The sequence below is a fragment of the Brachionichthys hirsutus genome, chromosome 16 (assembly GCF_040956055.1).
Source record: "Brachionichthys hirsutus isolate HB-005 chromosome 16, CSIRO-AGI_Bhir_v1, whole genome shotgun sequence".
In the NCBI taxonomy this organism is placed as follows: domain Eukaryota; kingdom Metazoa; phylum Chordata; class Actinopteri; order Lophiiformes; family Brachionichthyidae; genus Brachionichthys; species Brachionichthys hirsutus.
Genome location: NC_090912.1, coordinates 9128790 through 9149250, shown reverse-complemented (window position 1 = coordinate 9149250; position 20461 = coordinate 9128790). Strand labels below are relative to the sequence as shown.

General features: G+C 41.9%; 2 protein-coding genes across 2 annotated transcripts in view; both read left to right on the top strand.

The window, feature by feature from the left end:
• The first annotated feature begins 332 nt into the window (after positions 1-332).
• LOC137905608 (kinetochore-associated protein DSN1 homolog) lies at positions 333-3625 on the top strand. Its single transcript, XM_068749849.1, is given in 12 exon segments — positions 333-367; positions 572-602; positions 684-969; positions 1057-1130; positions 1464-1536; positions 1707-1788; positions 1871-1921; positions 2036-2107; positions 2200-2347; positions 3196-3283; positions 3377-3491; positions 3622-3625. Coding segments are annotated over 12 exon segments (1059 nt in total).
• A 2908-nt stretch (positions 3626-6533) lies between these two features.
• pbx4 (pre-B-cell leukemia transcription factor 4) overlaps positions 6534-20461 on the top strand; it is a 16335-nt gene continuing 2407 nt past the window's right edge. The window contains exons 1-3 of the mRNA XM_068749847.1: positions 6534-6718; positions 8854-8967; positions 10311-10384. Coding sequence (XP_068605948.1) covers positions 6534-6718; positions 8854-8967; positions 10311-10384 — 373 coding nt within the window. The remainder of the gene's footprint in view (positions 6719-8853; positions 8968-10310; positions 10385-20461) is intronic.

Sequence of the window (20461 nt, the reverse complement as noted above, 5' to 3'; positions counted from 1 at the left end):
ACAAACGCCATCAAAAACATAACCTCTTCGGTGGAGGTAAATATTGGTGCCCTGCTGTTGATGAAGAATGTATGACTGCACTGCAGCTGAAATGGGAACAAGCCTCGGCAGATCTCACTAATGTATTCCGTAAAACAGAACCTATAATTACTAAGTAGTTGGGAAAACTGTTGCCACAAAGCCTAAAAGTCTGCAGCACTCGAAAACTGCTCCGCTCTGTTTTTGGAAAAGCTTGGGTACAATAACACTACATTTCCCATAGTGCATCCGTTAGTGGAAGGGGGTTGGACTTATTCGGCGCGCGCGGAGGAAAAAAAACATTCGAAATAAAAATGGCGGAAAAACACTTGGAAATTTCACAGGACTGGTACGTATTTTATTTTAACTACAAAAGGGTCGATATCAACGTTTGTGTGGCACCGAAGTGTAGGAAAACATCGTCACTCGCATCCACCCGTGTTAGCCTAAAGTAAAATGGCTGTTGTAATGCCGTCTTTCTTTGAATCATCGTATTTTGGGCAGGTCTTGCTGACATTCTGTAAATCTAAAAAGTCCAATTACTTTCTTGCAGTTTTGAACGTGTTGCTGAAACCCAGAATGAGGTAGCGTATCGCTGTTCTTCGATAGCAATAAACACAAACGCCTTAGCGAAGCCTGTATCTAGTCATGATACGGAGTCTCAGCTGCTCTTTGTTCAATTTCTCTAGATCAAGGTCACCTCTATAGAAGCATTGGGAAGATGCTCCTCCAGCAGCCCTGCTCCGGCTCCACCTCCCAAAGGCCCCTGCGCCGGCGTACCGGTACCTTCACCGGCCCCGCAGACTTCAGATGCAGTGGGAGAGCCCTCGGAGGCAGACGAGCAAGGCATGCAGACGAGTCCAGCTGTCAACCCCGCGATGCGGAGGAAATCCTGGAGGAGAGCCACCATGACTCGGCGCTCTCTTCCCTTCCCGCCTAACCAAAGCCAGGGTGAGAATTCTGTCAGTGTGAAAATGAAACGCTCGTAGTGTTTCTTGTTATATGCGTACACATTTGTATATATTTTTCTTATTTTAGTTTTATGCAGAAGCATAAGCGCGTCCCTATCACAGGAAGAGAGACTGGACAAATTGCTGAAAGCTTCGATGAGGGTACGTTTATATGATCATAAATATACTGCGCTAGAGAACGAGAATGCTTTCACTATTATTCAGAATGATGGATTAAGCTGAACCTAAAATGATACGTAATGAAACGTTAATTGCAGTAACTGCAAATGATTTGCCGCTGTGAGGGGTTCACGCACAATGGGTAAGATTCAATGCAGCTTTTAAATAATTCTAGTTTATATGGAATCGAACGCTCCTCTGGAATAGGCTTTGTCTACTTGCATCAGGTTTGAGAGGAACATACAGTCCAATATAATATATCACAACTGGAATTCCTAGAGGATGCCTGTCTAATTACATCTGATGTGTCTCTAGCTGGCAATAGAAAAACTGCAAAATTCACTGCAGTCCGTGCCGAAAGCCTCGCTGGAGTCTTTTAATCAACAAGGTTGGTACTCGACTGCCTCATTTGTACGTATTTCACTGAGCTCGTTGTGGTAACTGAGTAGCTATCACAGAGATATGAATTTGTGCTGTAGTTAATCATGTTTTATTATTTGATTAATTTGTTGCGTGTATATACTATATATAAAAGTACACTATATACTTTTGGTGCAGTCGAGCGCATGCGTTTTCTGACTGACAGCATACGTGTTGAACCAGAAGACCATCAGCCCCTTGTTAGTACAGCCGCCAGGTAGTGTCGATATTATATTACATTATATTATATTTGAATGCCAACAAATTCATTTACTGTGTTTATGCTTCCGTTCTGGTTTCAGTGACCCCTCAGTGAAAATAGTCATGGAAAAACTCCGGAAAGCCGTCAATAGGCATGTCGTTTTTCACAGTTATCGCCGTTTCACCACCGATATTCTTGCAAAAACGCAGATGGTTTGACCTGAAGCATAAAGTTCTTCTTTTCAGTGTCTCGTATTGTGTTTTAGGCTTCAAGATGAAAGTAGGTCTTGGGAGTCATTGTTGAATAAACACAGAAGTATTGCTAAAGAATTGAAACGGTAAGCAATACCTACGGTCACTGAGTAATACTGTGTAGGAGTAAGTAAAAAAAATATTTTTGTATCGGTAATGTTTATTTTATTTATTGCAGTAAAGTGGAGCAGGGCCAGGAGACCGGCATATCATTAGACTCTGCGTCTGTGGCCCGGTCCTCCCAGGACCATCTCATAAAGAGTAAACCTGACTACCAGGGTTTCCTCGCTAGACAGCAACCCATCATTCACACTGTGGCCTTGATTGTATGTTGAAATTCTATTTTTCAGATCATTAATATCATTATTTTTTTTGCAAAAGTTGAATTCTACAAGAGTTTTAATTGCAATGGTATATTATATGTGCACGTAGTTTCATACATGGTACAATGCTAAACTAGCATGCAAAAATGGAGGAAGCTGTACTCGAATGGAAGAGCGTTTATAAACAAACAAAGCTGAAGTGACTGCTGTTATTTACTGGCAGGTTACATGCTGTCCATATGAAAGAGAAAAGGGTGTTTCTCCTTCGGTAGAGAGACTGTTCTTTTTTTTTTCTATGGCTAGCACCAAAGTTGGCACATTTCAGTTATTGGAGATTATTTAAATCCTCTGCATTCTGAAATGTTTATTGGCTTTGTGGATTTCAACAGCCCAAACTGAGAGCTTGGAAAAAAATGAAACCGCTTCACATGACCCATCACATTGTAACTATTCAACCCCATTACAATCGTCACAATACATTTTACTAGATAAAAACAAGTCAATTTAAAATGTCTTAATAGTACAATAGCTATTCTCTTTTTTTATTCATTTTTTGTTTTAAGTTGCATCAGGTTATTTTGTGTTTTGGTCAATTTCAGAGATTTTTGTTTTAGCTGAAAAGGTAATTGGGCAATCCCCATTTCCATTTAGTACATTTCTAAGTGGTTTACCAGTAATTCAGCAATGAATGTTTTGTTTTGTTTTCCCCACCCGAATTCATATTGTTTCTTACTTTTGTCATAAGTATAACTTTGTGTGGAACTATGGATGTTTGAAAAATACAAAATACCTGCACTAATCCTGATCCTCTGTATTATGTTTACTAATCAGTTAATACTTTCTATATGTAGGTGGATGCTCACTGTAAGATGGTTCAAGCACTTATGCTATTCAAGAACCAATCACAGTTAATTGTGAAAAAAACCAGTGGCCAATTAGGTAATAATTTTCAATGTCTTAATGTATTTTCTTAAATAATTCTATAATCCAGCAGTGGTTTAACTTTTTCTCTGGTTTACTTTCTCCTACTAGCGGCAGAGGCAGGATTTGAGGATCTTTCAGCTGACCCCCTCAGGAAGCTGATGGCAGCACCTTTACCCTCTGAAACCGCGCAGCCACTCTGGCAGGAGGCAAACGCAAGCAATCAGTCAGTTAATGCTCCGTGACTCTTTATTGCTTGTATATGGAGCTCATAAAGGTCCTTTCTGATCATTTTCGATTGCTCTCCTTGTTGTTTCCTTTTATGACCTATATGATGCTCTTAATTTTCACCTTAGGTAGGATATTTTATGTCTGTTATCAGCAGGATTTGATCTTGAACTCGTCCAAGTAATTTGGATATGTGACCACCAGGTGGCAGTGGGTGGCTATTGAAAAAAAGTACAATACAAACACTGATCTTTAGTTATAAAATGATGCAAAAGATGTAACGCAGTGGCATGCTTGGATACTGCCTTATTATATATATATATATGAAACTGACTGCATAAAGAGTAACGTGATTACTTTGGCATACATGGTGTTATTTTCAAAAAGTCAGCAAACCCGTGAATAAAAGTGTATTTTTAAATGTGACTTTTCTTGCATGCATACGACAACCAGCAACAACCTCTGGCTGTGAGCATGAACGGGAGATTCTGCTTGTTGCTTTGCCTGCAGTTCATACGCGGGCCAGTCCTGTAGAAATACTCATCCACAGTTGCATTTACTGGCTTTTCGGTACCACATCTATTTCGCTTGATCCCTTCCCTGACCATTCAGAGAGAGGCCCCTCCCCCACAGTGACTCACCCCCCCCCCCATCTCTTGCATTTGGCTGGGTCACTGGTGCAGAACGAAGCTTTGACATTGTACCAGTCAGTCCACGCTTTGCTATCATTCTTATTTCTTGGACTCATTTTTTTTCATTAATGCCGAGGCTTAATTTTCTCCTCTTGATAATTATTGCAAGAAAAAGCCTTTTGTATACGTGTGCCAATAATAGACTGAATGGCATGCTTTCACTTTTACTATCTTGTAGATTATAGCCCATGGCCAATTTTCTATTTGACTGTTGTCAAAGAAGTGACAAGAGCGCACAGGGACAAGCTAAAAGATGAGCAGGGGCTCTGTGACCGTGAGAGTTGGGAGGATGGGAGGATGGGAGGACGGTGCACAGCAGGAGTGATCGATTCTTATTTAGATGAAAATGAGGCTTGATGCTTCTGGGGTGAGAGGAGGGCAGCTTTAGCATCCAAATGAATAGAAGTTTCTCAGAAATGATTCTTAACCGAATCACCTGCGATTAAAAACATGAAGTTTACAAAGCCAATGACATTTTATATTTGAGAAGGGCCTCAACAGTGATCAGTACTGACGTTGAGGGTTGGATGGGGAAACGCTTCGGCTACACAAACTTTACAATCTCAAAGAGATGATGTGTTATTTGAAGAGTTTGATTTTGGTGTCGTACATATATTCATAAAGGCGCCAGGTTTTCTAGGCTGCGTCTTTGTAGGCCAAACTGAAAAAGTAAAGGATCGTGTTTTGTATTATTGATGTTTTTCTACTTTGAACCAGGCTGGAGACGTGGTTGTGATAGGGATAACATTTAATGAATAAAATCCACTCCTTAACGTAACAAACCTGAATTGCGACTTGGACTCTGACTGTATACACATGCAAAGAACAATCACTATAAGATTACTGTGGTTTCCATTCTCGATGTCTCCAACTTCAGATTGATTAGTTACAGATTGTAGTAGATGGATGAGTGGAGAGTCAGCATAAACCATTGCCAGTTCGGTCTTTCTCATACGCACCCATCATCTCTCCTCAGGACTGCAAGGCTGGCTGCAGCTCTCCTCCACGTCTATCCAGCCGGCCATTCGTCTTGGAAAGCTGTCTCTCTGATCTGAGTGATAAACTACAGCAGAATTGCCCAGTTTGCAAAAAAACAAGGACAGTTGTTTTCAATCTGTACTGTCAACATTTTCATACTGAAAACTGATGGGATGTTTCATTCATTGGGCGTTTTGGAAAGAATGATAGGATGGACATTTTTCTTGCACTGATATCTAATATTCTTGAAATTGTCCACATATGATATTAGTGAATTGACTTTTATGCACAACTTAAGAAATTGCTTTGCTTCAAAGCCATTTGTTTTCAATACTTGTTCTTTCCTTTGGTGAAGCACATATAAGAGTAAAGGGATTTAAAACTAAAATACATATTTAGATTCATACATTTCTGCTCCTGTTTTGAAAAACAATGTATTTTACTGCTGTGATTGTGATGAAATAGCACACAGGCTAATTTCATAAATAAATACTTGTAATTCTAAGTTGGATTTGAAATGCATTCCAGAATGGAGGTAATATCAGCTCACATTATTGATGATGGGGAAAAAAAGCCTAAATTCGTATAGGACAGCCATCGATGATGACGTAAGGGGCTCTCCATTAGTTAAAGATGCACCCGACGAGAATCTCCTCACCTGGAGGATAATGCGATGATGGAGTCTCGTAAAATGCACAAGTTATGCACGCTGTGCCTTCGCGTGCGCCACATATCGATCTATACCAGCTGATACCTTCTATGCGAGCTCGCGCTCTGTGATGCTACGAGTTCAATGGTCAACGTACACGCTGGTCGCGCGCCTCAGATCATCCCCCGTAGTCGCGCGACGTCAATAACAATGGCAAGCCGTAGTCTGTTCCGCTGAGAGATACCTGATTGGAGCTACGCGGGCCGGAAGCGTTGATTTTTATTTTCAGACAGAAGTGTTCGTCCGCTTTATATTTGTAAAAAAAACATTTTTTTATTTTTTTTTACCAAAATGTGCGAGGCGCTGTTGCCAAGCTCACACGGTCCGTGCGTGCGCGTCCCTGCTGCTCGTCTGCTGGGCTACGGCTGCTAAGCTAGCTCCCTTTCACTCGGTGGATAGCTATCGTTAGCTTGACCACCTTTATTGACTTGCGGGGAGGGGGGGTTGGCAGAGGCGAATGCACGGCGTGTTTGCGATCCGTTTATGACAACCATTCCGAACTGTTTTCTAGTCGCTGCTGTCGGGCACGGTAAAAACCTGGTGTATGATTTGTCGCAGAAAATACTTTGCTGGCTAGCTAACAGGCTAGCTATTTGTGTGTGTGTGTGTGTGTGTGTGTGTGTTCTTCGGCTGAGGAAAACGGCGAGTTTTCTTTGAAAGTATGGACGACCAAACCAGAATGTTGACGGGTCTCGCCGGACTTGCTGGACTACAACAAGCCGATGTCGGCGACCCAGACTCGGTTCGGAAACAGCAGTCCCTCGGTCAACCTCAACAAGACATAGGGGATATTCTACAGCAAATAATGGCCATCACCGATGAAAGCCTGGACGAAGCGCAGGCCAGGTAAGACGGGCGAAGAGCCATTTTCCACACAGGATCGCTAAGCTAAAGTCCTTTGAATGTGTATTATTATTATGTTTTGTTTGTTCTTAGCGCACACGCATTTTTTTTAGAAACGTTCACGCAAGGTAATGCGTGATTGCAACATCAATAAAACTTTGTATTTTTTATTTTTTTTTATCTGCTGCTGGACGTCTATATTTAGTCACAGAATAACTTGCGCACCTACATTACAATGCTGTTGTAGTTTGAAAGACGGTTCTTTGTTCTTCATTCGAAACTATTCGAGCACACGTTCCAATTTTAATGAAGCGAGTCGAGTTGATCTTAACTGGTCTATCGTTTATCCAAAAGTTTAAACTTAAATTCACATCACCACTTAACGCCAGACTGTTGGAGTGTTGCGTAGATCATAGATCCTGTTTTTGATTTTATTTGATCACGTAAGGTAAACGAGCCGTGCACATCTAAATAGTTTTTATTATCTTTCCATTCCGTCATAAAACCGTATAAAGTTAGTGATGCTAATTCCATTTGTGCACTAATGATCACAACTCTTATGAAGTGCATTGACGCCATACAAAATGGTTTCCAAGAAGGAACATATTAGATTAGTTGTGTGGCTCTGCCGGTGAATTCTGAAGGTCTTCTGGCCCATCTGCTAAAGCTCTCAAATACGTATCGATTCAAAATCCAATTGCCTTATTATAAAAAGGTGCATCCCGAATCCTGCTTCACTTCTAAATGAGTGATAATAATAATGTTTTTTTGAAATGCAAATGAGGTGGATAAACCAAGGTAAGGGTAAAGATGACTCGGAGGGTCCCATATGTCACCCATGTGCCACTCGTGATGACGGTAGTCATTCAAGACGTACGACTTGTCACTTAATGTATGTGCCAGATATGTTTCTGCATCCCGTTATTGCAGCGAGTATACTGCAGTGAGCAACTGACCTGTTCGCCGTGTGGCTCAAAGAGCAGTAAGGTCAGTTGGGAGTTTAACAATAGTCAGGCGCCCACCGCGACGCTGTGGCCACAGTGTGATGTGTCATTAGCTAGTGATTTTCCACCCAACATTTGACCACCTGGTTCTCTTAATTAATTCGCTCCTCTTCCACTCCCTCCCTCCCTGGTGTTCATCCTTTTCATTGTGTGCTGGGTGCAATCAATTCTCCTATAATGTGTAAGCGAGTGCAGCTGTCCGCAAATCGAGTTTCTATTAATGAGATGGTGGTGAGGGGGGGGGGGTGATGATGCTATACCAGCAGCCTATGAACACTGATATTACCCTTTCTTCAGTACAAGTTTGAGCATTTAATCAGCCCTTATTACATACACAAATGAAAATAATTTTGCAGTCTGGTTGGGGTTTTTTTTTTTTTTTTTTTTACCCGCCCCCCCCCCCCCCCCCAAAATAAAGGGCTTACATACTGTTACAATTATTTGGATCAAAGGGGCCTTTTATAGTTTAGGGCTAGTATTGGATGTATTCAAGCTGGTCTGAGAAGCCAACTGACTGGATTCTTCAGAGGAGCCCTTGCTGTACGCTTGCATTGATCTCAACTCCCACTCGGAGCGCGTCCGCAACATGCCATATGTCTGCAGGATTAATGCTAAAAGGAATGTAGCCCATTGTCAGTTCAGTGGACTTGATGCTAATTGTGTGGCATGTACAGCTCAAACCCTTGATGCTGTGTACGGCATGCACATAATCAATAAAAAAGGCAGTTCTGATGATAAAATGTTCATCCTCTGAAAAGTTTTGCATTAGCTAGCTGACGCGCCACCTTGATTGAAGTGTAAAATAATTGAACTGTTTGCCGATGATTTGAGAGAGCCAAACGTCACCGTACCCGAGGCTGCAGGCAGTCTGTGGTCACGACGCTCGTTCAGTGGTCATAAGCATCATACTCAACTCCACGTAAGGGAGTCGGGCAGACGGCAGTCTTCTTCGTGGTCACGATTTACCAATGAGTGAGTTAGAAGGCTCGCGTGTGAGCGTGGCGTCCTTGTTGTGCAGGGTGGCAGTGTGTTGGGATGGGGAGTGGTCAGGGCAGTGCAAGAACTTGGCGTTCCAGAGTCCACTTCCTGAACACCATCAGCCCTCATCCTCTCACCCTGTTCACATATGTTCAGATGCTGGCCAGAGGACTCGCCGGCGCATTGGGGTGGATCAGACGACCCCACAGAGGGAGGGAGAGCAGGGGGGGGCACGGCAGGGGGTGGCCTGCCACTCAACTTCCAGCACAGGTCAGTACAGGACCGCATGAGCAACTCCTTCCCCCCCCCCCTCCTGCTCATACCCTCCATGCTGAAGGCAGCCCTCCCCCCAACTCAAATCCAGCAGTGATAGAATTGGTGGACAAAATGACACGTTTAATGCTTGTCACACAACTCTGCACTTCATAATGCCTCAGTATTCTCAGAAAGGCAGTCTTCCGTGGCATCGAGTGTAGGCGACTTTCTCCCGGTCCCCATAGTCCCTTCATTAATACTGCAGTGGACATTCACAACTGGAATTGGTGTTGAGGTCAGGTTTAGCCAAATCATTTTCATTTGTGTGTGTGTTTTTTTTGTTTTTTGTGCTGTTTGAATAGAAATCTGGGTGATCTGCCGGTTTGTCGTTCTTGTGAAGGTTTTTGTCATGTTATCCAAATCACGCTGACCGGGAATGGAAGTCTCATGCCGCATTTATTTTTGTCACTTTTCCAGTTCCCACGTTGTTGCCACTGATAATTGTTTTTGCAATAAGTAATGCCTGTTGTGACTTATAAAATGTTGTATCACGAGTGTTGTTAACTCCAAATAGAGGGGTAATCATTAAAAATGCAGGGGGTGCGCAATATAATGGAATCATTTTTACAAGATGAGACACTACAAATCACTCTAAATTATTGCCATGCAGTTAGAATATAATTCAATCTTTAGATAATGTCAATAATAGATATTATAATATAATGAGAACAGTATGAATTACACAGGTTTAGAGTAATTTATTGAATGTTTAATTGCATGTTTATCTTGAAAGCAGACTATCAGCACCATTGTGTGCTCTGCCTCTGGTGCTGCTGAACTCTGTCTGTCACTCTGATGTAATTGCTGTATGTATGCTGTCATAGTTCACGTCAGAGACCGGAGCATCAAGTCCTTTATGGTAGTTAAAAGAATGTCTCTATCTAAATTGAACTGCTATCGTATTGATCCTAAACCTCTGCATACATACATGTACTTGGATGGAACAAGTTATTCTGAAGTTGAATTGGATCACTTTGTTTTCACTCTGGAGCTCAGCAATGATGACCTTGAGGTTCGGCATCATTACTGGCCCCCACTGCAAAACGTCCAAATGACACTGACTCTTTCTTGTTCTGATAAGGCAACATTGTTTGTGTTTGTGTTTATAAACACAGGCAAAGGCATTTGCCTATTGGAAATGCCTTGAATTTTTTTTTATCTGTCCTGTTGTGTTGCACCATACTATTGAATTGCATATAAATATATATAGTGCAGATGACAGGAAATGATTTAAGATGTATATCTGTTTATTGTACTCTTTGCTCTTACCCCATCTAATTCCCACTTTTTTCTTCCAGGAAGCATGCTCTGAACTGTCACAGAATGAAACCAGCCCTCTTCAGCGTTCTCTGCGAGATCAAAGAGAAAACGGGTAAGGTTCGACTTCACGCTTTCCCTTTATGCTTTCCAGTCTGCCTGTGTTAACCCCAGAGATGTCCTGTGTCTTTGCTCCAGTTTCCCAGGGACCACGTTACAGTTTCCCTTGATTGACAGAGAATTTGTTTTTCTTTAATTTAAATTAAATTCGTGTACGATTAGATCAATTGCTGTCTAACTAATTACAACTGTTTGTTGTTTCTGTCATTGCTAGTTTGCATATCGAATGAAGCACATTGTGAAACACATGACTGTGATGACCTACAAGCTCCTACAGTTACTATCATAGTGATTTAGGAATGGACTTGGGATGTGGTTTCACCGACAGTGTCCCGATAACGGGAATATTGTAGATCCTGCTGATACTGAAATAATAACCTGAAGCGTGATTACCTCGATTGACTGAACAATCACGGCATCTACATGCTCTGATAAAGTTGTTGGTGGTTAAAAAAAAACAAACACATTTTTATGCTGTGGAGTATTGAAACATCTCTGACAAGCTAATGTCACCGTGTGCAAAAACAAGTTATGAAGTTATTTTTAAAATACAAATTTGATATGTGAAATGATCTATTATATTTTCAGTATTGGTAATGGGAAGCAAGTGACTTTTCATATCTGTTGTGCAGTGCCACTCAACCACTTAAAATTACCACTTCGGCAGTTTATCATGTCCAAATTAGCAAATCCAAAAATTAAATAAGTCGAATCCTCACAAATAGTTTGTGCAGAGTTTAATGAAGGGGCACGGAAATGGAAAACTCCATTGGGGTTATCGCTTTATAGTCAGGCAGTAAATGCTATTTTAGTACAAAGAGATGTTCTTTTCTCCTACTTTCTACTGTCTAACAAATAATGCTGAATTTCAAATGCACGTGATCTGATGGAAATTACAGTTTAGGTCAAATGTCTCTCTCAGATTTGCTTCTGCTCGGAATTGTTCAGAGTAAACATGCTGCTTATTCTCGTCTTGTTAGCTATTCGAGTTAGCTATGTGGCAGATTCCTCAGTGGTTCAAGGGAGCAGGTCTGGGATGGATGGGAGGTTGATGGCTATGGTAGTGTAAACGGGCTGTGTTTTTGAATCCTCTCCTTCTGCCCGTCTCGTTACTCGTCTTTCCGAGCTTTTTCTCTCTCGCACTTGCCTTGCGTGTCTTATAACGGCAAACCTCTGCTGTTCAAATGCAATTTGAACATGCTGCACTGTTGCCCATTGTGGCCCTCTGTCAATAATATATTATTGCTCGCTAGTGATTGGTCAAAAGTAAAGGCTAGGCTTGAGTGAGTGGGGCAGGGCACACTGTTTCCCAGGCAACCAGTGGTCCTATTTACCCTAATGCCATTCACTTTGATTTTCACATTTAGTCTCCCAGCAAGCTTGTGTGTGTGTGTGTGTGTGTGTGTGTGTGCACAGTAAGGCTGCATAGAAATAAAAAACCCAAGACGGAAGTATGTTAACAGATTCCTGCTTGCGGTGACGATACAGCCGAGATCTTTGCCTCCCCTGTACTGTGCCGGCCATCTGCCTCGAACTGTACCGTGTACCTGCTTTGGCATTCCTCTGCTCCTCCATCACACCCCCTGAAGGCCCCATTATGTTCCTCCTGAATGTGAAATGTCTGACTGCAGCACGTCTCTAGTATCTCTACAGTTTTCTCTGCGGTTTTATTTTTTTTCCCCCAGCGTGCCCATATGCACACTGCCTCTCTTCAACAGAGATAAAAGCAAATTCGGTCTGTGGTCTTGTCCTTTCTCCCAATCCCCTCTATGCCTTGCTCCTACTCTTGAAAGAGAAGACTTGCTCTGAACTCGGGGCTTTGATATGGTAATGTAATGGTGGTGGAGGAGGGGATGGGGTGTGGGGGATGGGAGGTGAATTCCTCTGAGTGCTGCAGTTGTACAAGAAATGTTCTGTGCTAATGCTAGTACCCCCTTCTTTCTTCCCCCCCCCCCCCCCCCCGCGTTGTCCTGTGTGCTCACATTAAACGTGACCTTCATCTGCATGTAATTTGATTCTTGTTAATACTTCATTAAAGCTACACCAAAAAAAAATCAAAGCTCGAGGAGAGAGTCAGGAAATGATCAAAGGTTGGCGTAAGTGGCTCCGTTTCAACTCGGTTCTGTTCTCGCTAGCTCTCATGGGTATTTGCTGTAAAAATAGCTCTTGGTGCGACGGGACAGCTTACGCCAAAAGCTCTCGCAAGTCTCAGAAGTTTTTCGTTTGGTTTGGGCATGTTTGAGGCATTTCTCCTTACTTTTATGCGTCGGCTGTCTTTTGTACGTGACGGCGGCTGCTGTCACTCACTCTGCTCTGTCACCCTGCTCAAGTCCCTGTTCTTCAAGCTTGAGCATTGCCTGGTGGTTATTTTTGGCCAGGCTTTAAATACAAAATAAAACATTCAAATGGCGTTAAAACCATGAATCTTGATAAGCATGTCTGACAAACAAGTCCGTCGGATAATGCTTGCAAGTCGGCTATGTGGACTTGTTAAAAGTTAGCGTGTCAGTCACCATTTTTATTATTATGCATGTCTCTGAACACAACCAATGACAAAGGCAGGGTCTTCATCAATAAATTATTATTCGGAGGTTTGTCGAATATTTAAAACAATTTAAACAATTTATTCTAGTGTCCAGGTATTTAGCCTCGCACAATGGATTTCCTCCGCTAACAACCTCCATCCGTTTTCTTGTAGATGAGACAATCGTCTCGTCGACGGCCATTTTTCCACTTTTTGCTGGACATGATTAGAAAATTAATTGCAGTTGTTCATAAACCTTTGTTTCACAAGTTTATTCCTGAAATCACCTACAATGACATTTGTACTCACCAAAAGTCAATTCTAGAATTTGTTTGTACATTTTATTATTTTAATGCTGATACATTACCTGATTCTTTAAATAATGTATTTTTTAAAGTAATGGTAATCAATTATGGATGGGTCTCATTACAATTGGTAACATTCAGACACATTCACGATGCCCCTTTTCTTTGTCCTTCAGTGAATGTGTCCGTTTTGTATAAATAAATAGCAAATTTGGCATTTCATTTAGTGATGAAGACTTATTGTGAATAGTTGTATTAATAGCTCAAAGATTCACAAATCATAATGCATGAGGTCTGTTCTATAGTCTCTATCCTATAACCTGTAGCAACACACTCAAACCCATTGTGATCGTTTGTTTTAACAGGAGTCTGCATGGTCATTTATATAATTTTCTGTTATCCTGTTGACAAGCACACTCCATTTTTGCAAACAGTACTTTATCAAATTATTAGCTTACCTGGGCATTCTCAGCGCTCCACTGTTTTTGATGCGTTACAAAACCATTCCAGGCACCAGATGGTCACAATTACATGCTAATTGAATTACAGGATGATTGCAGTTAAGACACCAAAACAAAACAACACTATTAAGAGTAACAAAAACTTGCTATGTATTTATTCAATGTCAGAATAAAGACATTACAATCCATTTTGCAGCCTTTAAAAGTCTAATTTTAATTTGTATGTTTTTTTTTTTTTTCCATTTCAGAAGCCATTTATGTATATTAATAAAATGGCATCACGCGCCAGTGTTATGCAGTTGGCAGAGCCCAGTTTCTGTGAGGAAATAAAATGATAAGCATGATTGATTGAGATGTTTGTATTTCACTGACTTTGACAGAGTGCAGTACATGCAGTCGAGTGAATCACATGCCTCATTAAAAGAACTTCATTATTATTAGTTTTCAAAGAGGCCAATTTGGAACGGAGCCATAAAGTTTTATGAGTTGTTAGGAGCCTGAGGGATGTCTTCGATTATATTTTTAGGACGTAAAGCATGCGGTCTCCATTTTCATTTTATTTTCACCCCCCCCCCCCCCCAAAAAAAAGACAAAATTAGGCCATCTACTTTTTACAGTCATTATTTTTATTTTTACATCCCCTTTTTTCCCCTTACCCTGCCCCTCTGCAGAATAGAATAGTCTGTTGGGAGGAGGATGAAAGAGTGATACAGGGAGATTGATGAGGCAGTAAGAGCAGGAGTAATTACTCTGTGTCCATTCCCCAAGCCAGATTGGCAGACGGCTAATATCACACAGACCCCTGGACCTGACAGACACCCCCCAACCCTACCCCCCCAGCTCAAAATTGGGAGGCAGAGCACCCCTACCTTCCTTCAGCCTAGGCCTAATGGTGTGTGGGCCAGCAAATGTCCCCATGTGGCATTATTCCTGTAGGAAACAGGGTTCTGTATATTGACTGCTGTCTGGACTCTGTTTTTAGGATGGGGTGGGGGGGGGGGACTCAGTGGAATTGTTCTCATTTTACAACTGCTACAATACGATTTTGACCATAATTCATCAGCAGCAATGATGGGCATTGGTGATCAAATATGACAATATGAAATATTACAAGCTTTAATGGTACGGATTAATTCATTTTTATTTTAATTTTTTTTGTCCAGTTTGCTCTACATAGTTGTTTGAACAGCAGGTTTACTGGAAGAGGGGTTTACTTGTATTTGTTTTGATCAAGCTTGTGTCTATTTGCTTGATAGTTGACATTACAGGATTTAAGATTTAAAATAACAGATAAGAGGAAATTAAACAATAATTGCAAATAAAATGTATTTATGTGCGGTGTCCTTTGTGTTTCCTGCTCTATGAAGAAGGCCAGCGAGTAACACTTAGGAAGAGAACGCTCAATTAGGGGTAGCCGAATCCTAAAACGTCATTGACCAGAGTGACATGCTAGGCCAGGAGCCTTTTCTGTCACTTTGGCTGCACATGCTGCCATCAATTTATACTCAACAAGAAACCAGGACACATCCAGTGACCCATCAGCAGTGGTGGAGGATCACCCACAGGGCCGTCTCCGACCTCTTCATCTCATCTTCCCTCCCTCTCAGCGTGTCTGCGCCTCTCTACGTTAGGTTTTGCTCTTGAAGGAATCCAGCGTCTCTATAATTAAGGATATGGAAACGTGGTCTCGGCTGGATTGCGGTAGTTTGGTGGCAGCGGGGTGGGAGAGTGTCGGAGCCGAGCTCCTAATCTCGACTAATTAAGGATTAATTACAATTGATGGGAGCCCTCCACCCCTCTGCAGTCCTGTGAATTGCTGTCCCAGACAGTATGTTTGTGTTTATTCACACCATGTCATAAATGCAGAGGAGAGATGAAAACATCAGGGGTTGTGAAGGGGAGGGGGTTTTAACAACCCACCCAAGATTAGCCATGAAACTAATGGGAAACCCGTGTCTCTGATCTTCGCGTTACTCTTTATACGTAGATAGATTTATGTATCCCATGTTGGTATTTGCTAATCTGGAATATATCCATATTCTGGGTGGGTGGGTGATAATATCTGTACTCATTTGTGACATTCCACTTCTGGATACCCTCCTGTAATATCGTTGGTGATTTTTTTTAATCCAGAATAGTAAAGGTATGTTATGAGCACATTGATTTTATTTCTTAATAAGACGGTCCATTGGACCTGTGTAGGCTAACCACGTAGCCTCGGCTCTCTGTAGCACCATCTGACTGTCATAATGCTTGTTCACTTGTTATAAATGGGCACTGCTCTTCTGATCTATTGCTTAATTGCCACCTAATTTGCATAACAGTGCAAATTAACGGCCTCTCAAATGAGCGTTCATTTTTCACAAAGTCTTTAGGAGCTCCTTAAGAGTCTGTGCTAATGAGCACAGGAGGCAGCTGGCCTGATGAGAGTTGAATGGTGGAAGATCCTAACAGTGCTTTAACAAGCCTTTTGCTTAGGTGCTCTTCATCTTCATCTTCCTCGTGTGACATTTAAAAAAAAAAAACCAAAACTACATTCACATCTTGTATCTGTTTGTGTGGAACTGTTCTGGACTGGGGATATGAAAATGGGAAGATTTCACCACGGCGTTTCCTACGCCATTATAAACGGTATTTACTTCATGTTCTTCCTCGTCTTCTTCTTCTTCTACAACACGTACATCACATTGGATCTAAAGTATTTTGCTGAATTGTTATTTTTATAGGGTATTCATAACTTGAGGCTTGTTGGTCTACCCAGATTCAGGCAATGTGAGCATTTCAGGCCAACTTCACTCACATTTATAAGAAAAGGTCAGTCACTGTTGACGTGGTTTTATTACATTTTCAGTATTTTTTTTTATTTAACACTCATCAGATGTGTCCCAATGTACTCCCTATCATATTCTCTGTGATTACCTAAATTCTGTTTCTTTCATCATCGCTAACCACATTTTTGTTTTAACTGCTCTCAAGGAATTATTAATTTGGCAAAATGATGCATATAAATGACAATTTATATGCATGCAAAAGATATCATAATATTTGATTGCTTATTGCTTAATATTCATGCATATTAAGTGAGAACACAAACTGCTCATTAGTGCGTTTTTGTGCATCACTTTTGTGTATTTTTAATGTGGCCGTACAATAAGAATGCGGCAATGCAGCAACCTCTCCAGTTAATTAAAGGCTGATTAATGATGTCGGACTGAACTTTTGCTTGCCCAACGTGTAAGTCCTCTACTTCACACCTTAATCAGCCTGCACTATTTGCTCTTTGTGTGTGTGTGTGTGTGTTGGGAGGGGGTGTGCGTGTGTGCTTGCGTATGTGTGTGTGTTTGAGAGTGGTGGTCTGCGTGCAACAGGAGTCTGGAGTACCCAAACAGATGCTGATTAGTGTGAGCTGCTTAAAGTAGGAATGGACATATGGATTAGGCTCATTAAGTTGACTGTACTCAACTAAAACACCCTTTAAGATGAAGGGGTGCATTCTGGGTATTGTTGGGGTAGAAATCCTCCTATTCCCACTAAACATTTGGCTCAAGGCCTATAGGGAAATAGTTCATATTTGATTCCGTATTTTACAATTTAACCAAGGCGCAAAAAAATAAAAAAATCATCCATGATCATATTTTTAGTGGTTTATATTCTACAAAAATGGAGAGTTAAACCACAATTTTACATGTGTGTTTGTTTGTGAATGAAGTTATAACAACAAATGCCTGTTTTAAAGAACGCCATTGGCAAGCAAGCTCATCTTCCAGATCACAAAAGATAAGGTGCTATTTAAGAATTTGATCTCACTTTTCTTTTGCTCATTACTGTCCCTCGTTGTGGAAATCAAGTTGATCAGCACAAGAATTATGAAGAAGGAAAGTCAAATCAGGTTTTGTCTGGTTTTAATTATGTAAATTGTGTAAACATCATTCGCTTCCCATGTTTCATGGGAAGTGGAACTGCACTTGACACGGTTCAGAATACGTTTTTTTTTTCTCCAGTCAGGTTAGGGTTTATTTTTTATTATTCAAGTCTAAAAAGGTCTGTACCTAAAATGTGTTGCGGTAGTTTAATAGTAGTGGATTGGCCCCATTTGTACGTTCAAGGGTTTGTTTTGCTTATATCCTGCTCTTCTGATCATACTGGCATCTACCGGTTGAGATGGGATGTTCCAAGAGGTGAATTTGGAAATTCCTGTATTTTTTTCCCCATTTGTAGAAGTATTATTTCCATGACTTATTCTCTTAATTTAAATTCTGTCAGTAATGAAAGGAAAAGCTGATGTTTCTACAGCCCTATCTATTCTCAATTCCAGGCTCGTATATATACTCTGCTCTCGATGGCCCCCCTTCTCTGTCTCTCTCTCTCTCGCTCTTCCTCTTTTGCACACATATCTTCTCCTGTGACTCTCTTTTTTTCAATTCTCCTTGGTTCTCCTTCTACCGTCTTCCTCGCTCTCGCTCTCCCCCTACCTTTTTTTTTCTCCTTCAGTTTTTCCTTCTCCGTCCTTTTCTCTCTCTTTCCCGCTCCCTTGCTCTCTCCCAGTGAAAGGCTGAGAATACCCAAGGGAGCTGATGCAATTAAAATGCTAATCCTGTCTGTCTACAGAGAGAGGGAGAGGGAGGGGTGGTGGTGTTGGCGTGGGGGGTGGGGGGGGGGGCTGACAGCATGAGGGATTGCGGCTCACATGGAGAACTCGACTGAAATGGAGAACAGAGGGGAGGAGGATTTGGGGGGGGTGCTGAAAGGGAGAGGGGGAGGGGACTGTGTTGGGGGAGACGGAGTGAAAAAGGGGACGCCAGCGAGGGAGAAGACAGACGAGGATAAAGCTTGTGTTGTGAGCTGAGCAATGATATACTGACTGCATTTACGTCTTATCAATTCCTGTGTGTGGAAGGCATTACAGTTAATGTACAGCACTCTGCTGTTCACCCTCACCTGCACCACTTCATAGACCGTGTCTGCACAGCGGCACCGTTTCCCCGTTCGCTGTGCAGAAATGAGAGTGATTATGTATGCAGTGAGAGCCCAGCTGGAGTCCCTGAATATTTCATAGTGTGTGTTGCTTGCTCAGTCTCTCAATGCCACCCAGCCTAGCCAGGGCGGTAGCATGTGCATAATTGTGAGATTTCTAAGAGCTGGCGTGCAGACTGCGGGCCTTAAGCTGTCCTTTTTCTTTCTTTGTGGGTGCTTTTTATATGTATGGTTATTCAAAGCACTCTTGCGTTTTAGTCTCTGTAAAAGAAAAGTCCATGTCAGGGACCAGTTAATCAGAAAGAACCCACGCTCTTGCATTTTGGAGCGAAACAGAGACCAGCTCTCAGATTTGCGTCTTTTAACTTCTCTCAATAGCCGCTGTAATACTACTACACCACGAGATTGTGCGTGAGTGGAATTGTGGGTAATCGCAGCTTAATTGGAGTAATTAGGGGAATGTAGGGGCATTAGGCTACAGCTGGGGGCCATAATGAGCAGTGGAGGTATAAGGCAAGGGGAGAAGTGAGAAGCTTCAAGTGCTGCATTTGCCCTCTTCACTGTAGGTCAGATGCTCACGAATGGTGGCGCCCGACCTACACATGACGACATCCAGCGAGGGCCGCATGTGGGGGGGGGGGGGGGGTGGCCTTCATTTTCCGGTTTACACAAAGCCAAGCGTGACGAAAGAAAGCATCCAAATTCGCCTGTGGATAGCGCAAGCAGACACTGGATGCTTCTGGTGCTCGATCAATAACGGAGATATTGGCTGCCTTTCTAGGAGGCGCTATGAGATTGTTAGTGAATGACTGAAAAGAAAGAAAAAGAGACGGGCCAATCAGGGTCATTAGTTCAGCCAGCTGGGTCTGCTGCATTCCTGAGCCCTGAGATGGGGGAGCAGCGGAGCAGGAATGTGCCTCGGAGAGAAGAGAGACCTAAGAAGAGGGACGGAAACGGGCAAGAAGCAACAAGAAAAGGGGGGGGGGGGGGGGGGGGGGAGTTAGGCGCGTTGTACGGGAGACCTAAATGTAGGAGATTCATTTATCAAATTCAACATAAAAAAGCAACTGCTCTGTGGCGCTCGGCAAAACTTCCTTTGTCCTCGTTTCTTTCAGACTCGCAGTAGAGCTATTCTCATTAGCTTGCACTGAAAACGCGTTTTTCACTGCAGGAAAAGGCTAACGCTGGTTAAAGGTGTGCTCACGAGAGCCTCTGAGAGAGTGATTCATGTTTCCACTAACCTTTGCTGAGCTTTGACTAACTAGCATAATCCCTGCAGCTAACCCACATTCAACTGGGATTAATTTTGGCATCCATATTGCTCGCATCTGTTTTATTCAGAGTCCCGTTTGGCATCACTGTGGCTCAAATCCACTTGTTCCTGCTTCATGTAGAATAGATTCTATTCACAAAGATCACGTTGTATGATTTTTTTTTTGTTGGTATTTTTCTTTTCTTTTTTTGCTTGTCTAGCTAGTAGGCGTGTTGTAGGACTGAAAATAATTAATCGTCAGAATATATTCGATGATTTGGTACGAAGACATTAAGAAAAAATGTGAATAGTCAGAATGCAACAAAACTGAAAAGTTACACGGAGACAAAATGTCAGGTTGTAGTCACAACTGGAAAAAGAACACTCGCACTTGTTTTAATGTTCTGAAACGATTCACTATATTTTATTTTAATTTTTGATGATTGGATAATTAATCAACTTGTTTTTCAACCAATTGTTTTCTCATCATTTTCAATAATGCTGTTGATGAACATTCCGTAAATCACGTGACCAAAGGCTCTACTCTAAATTGAAT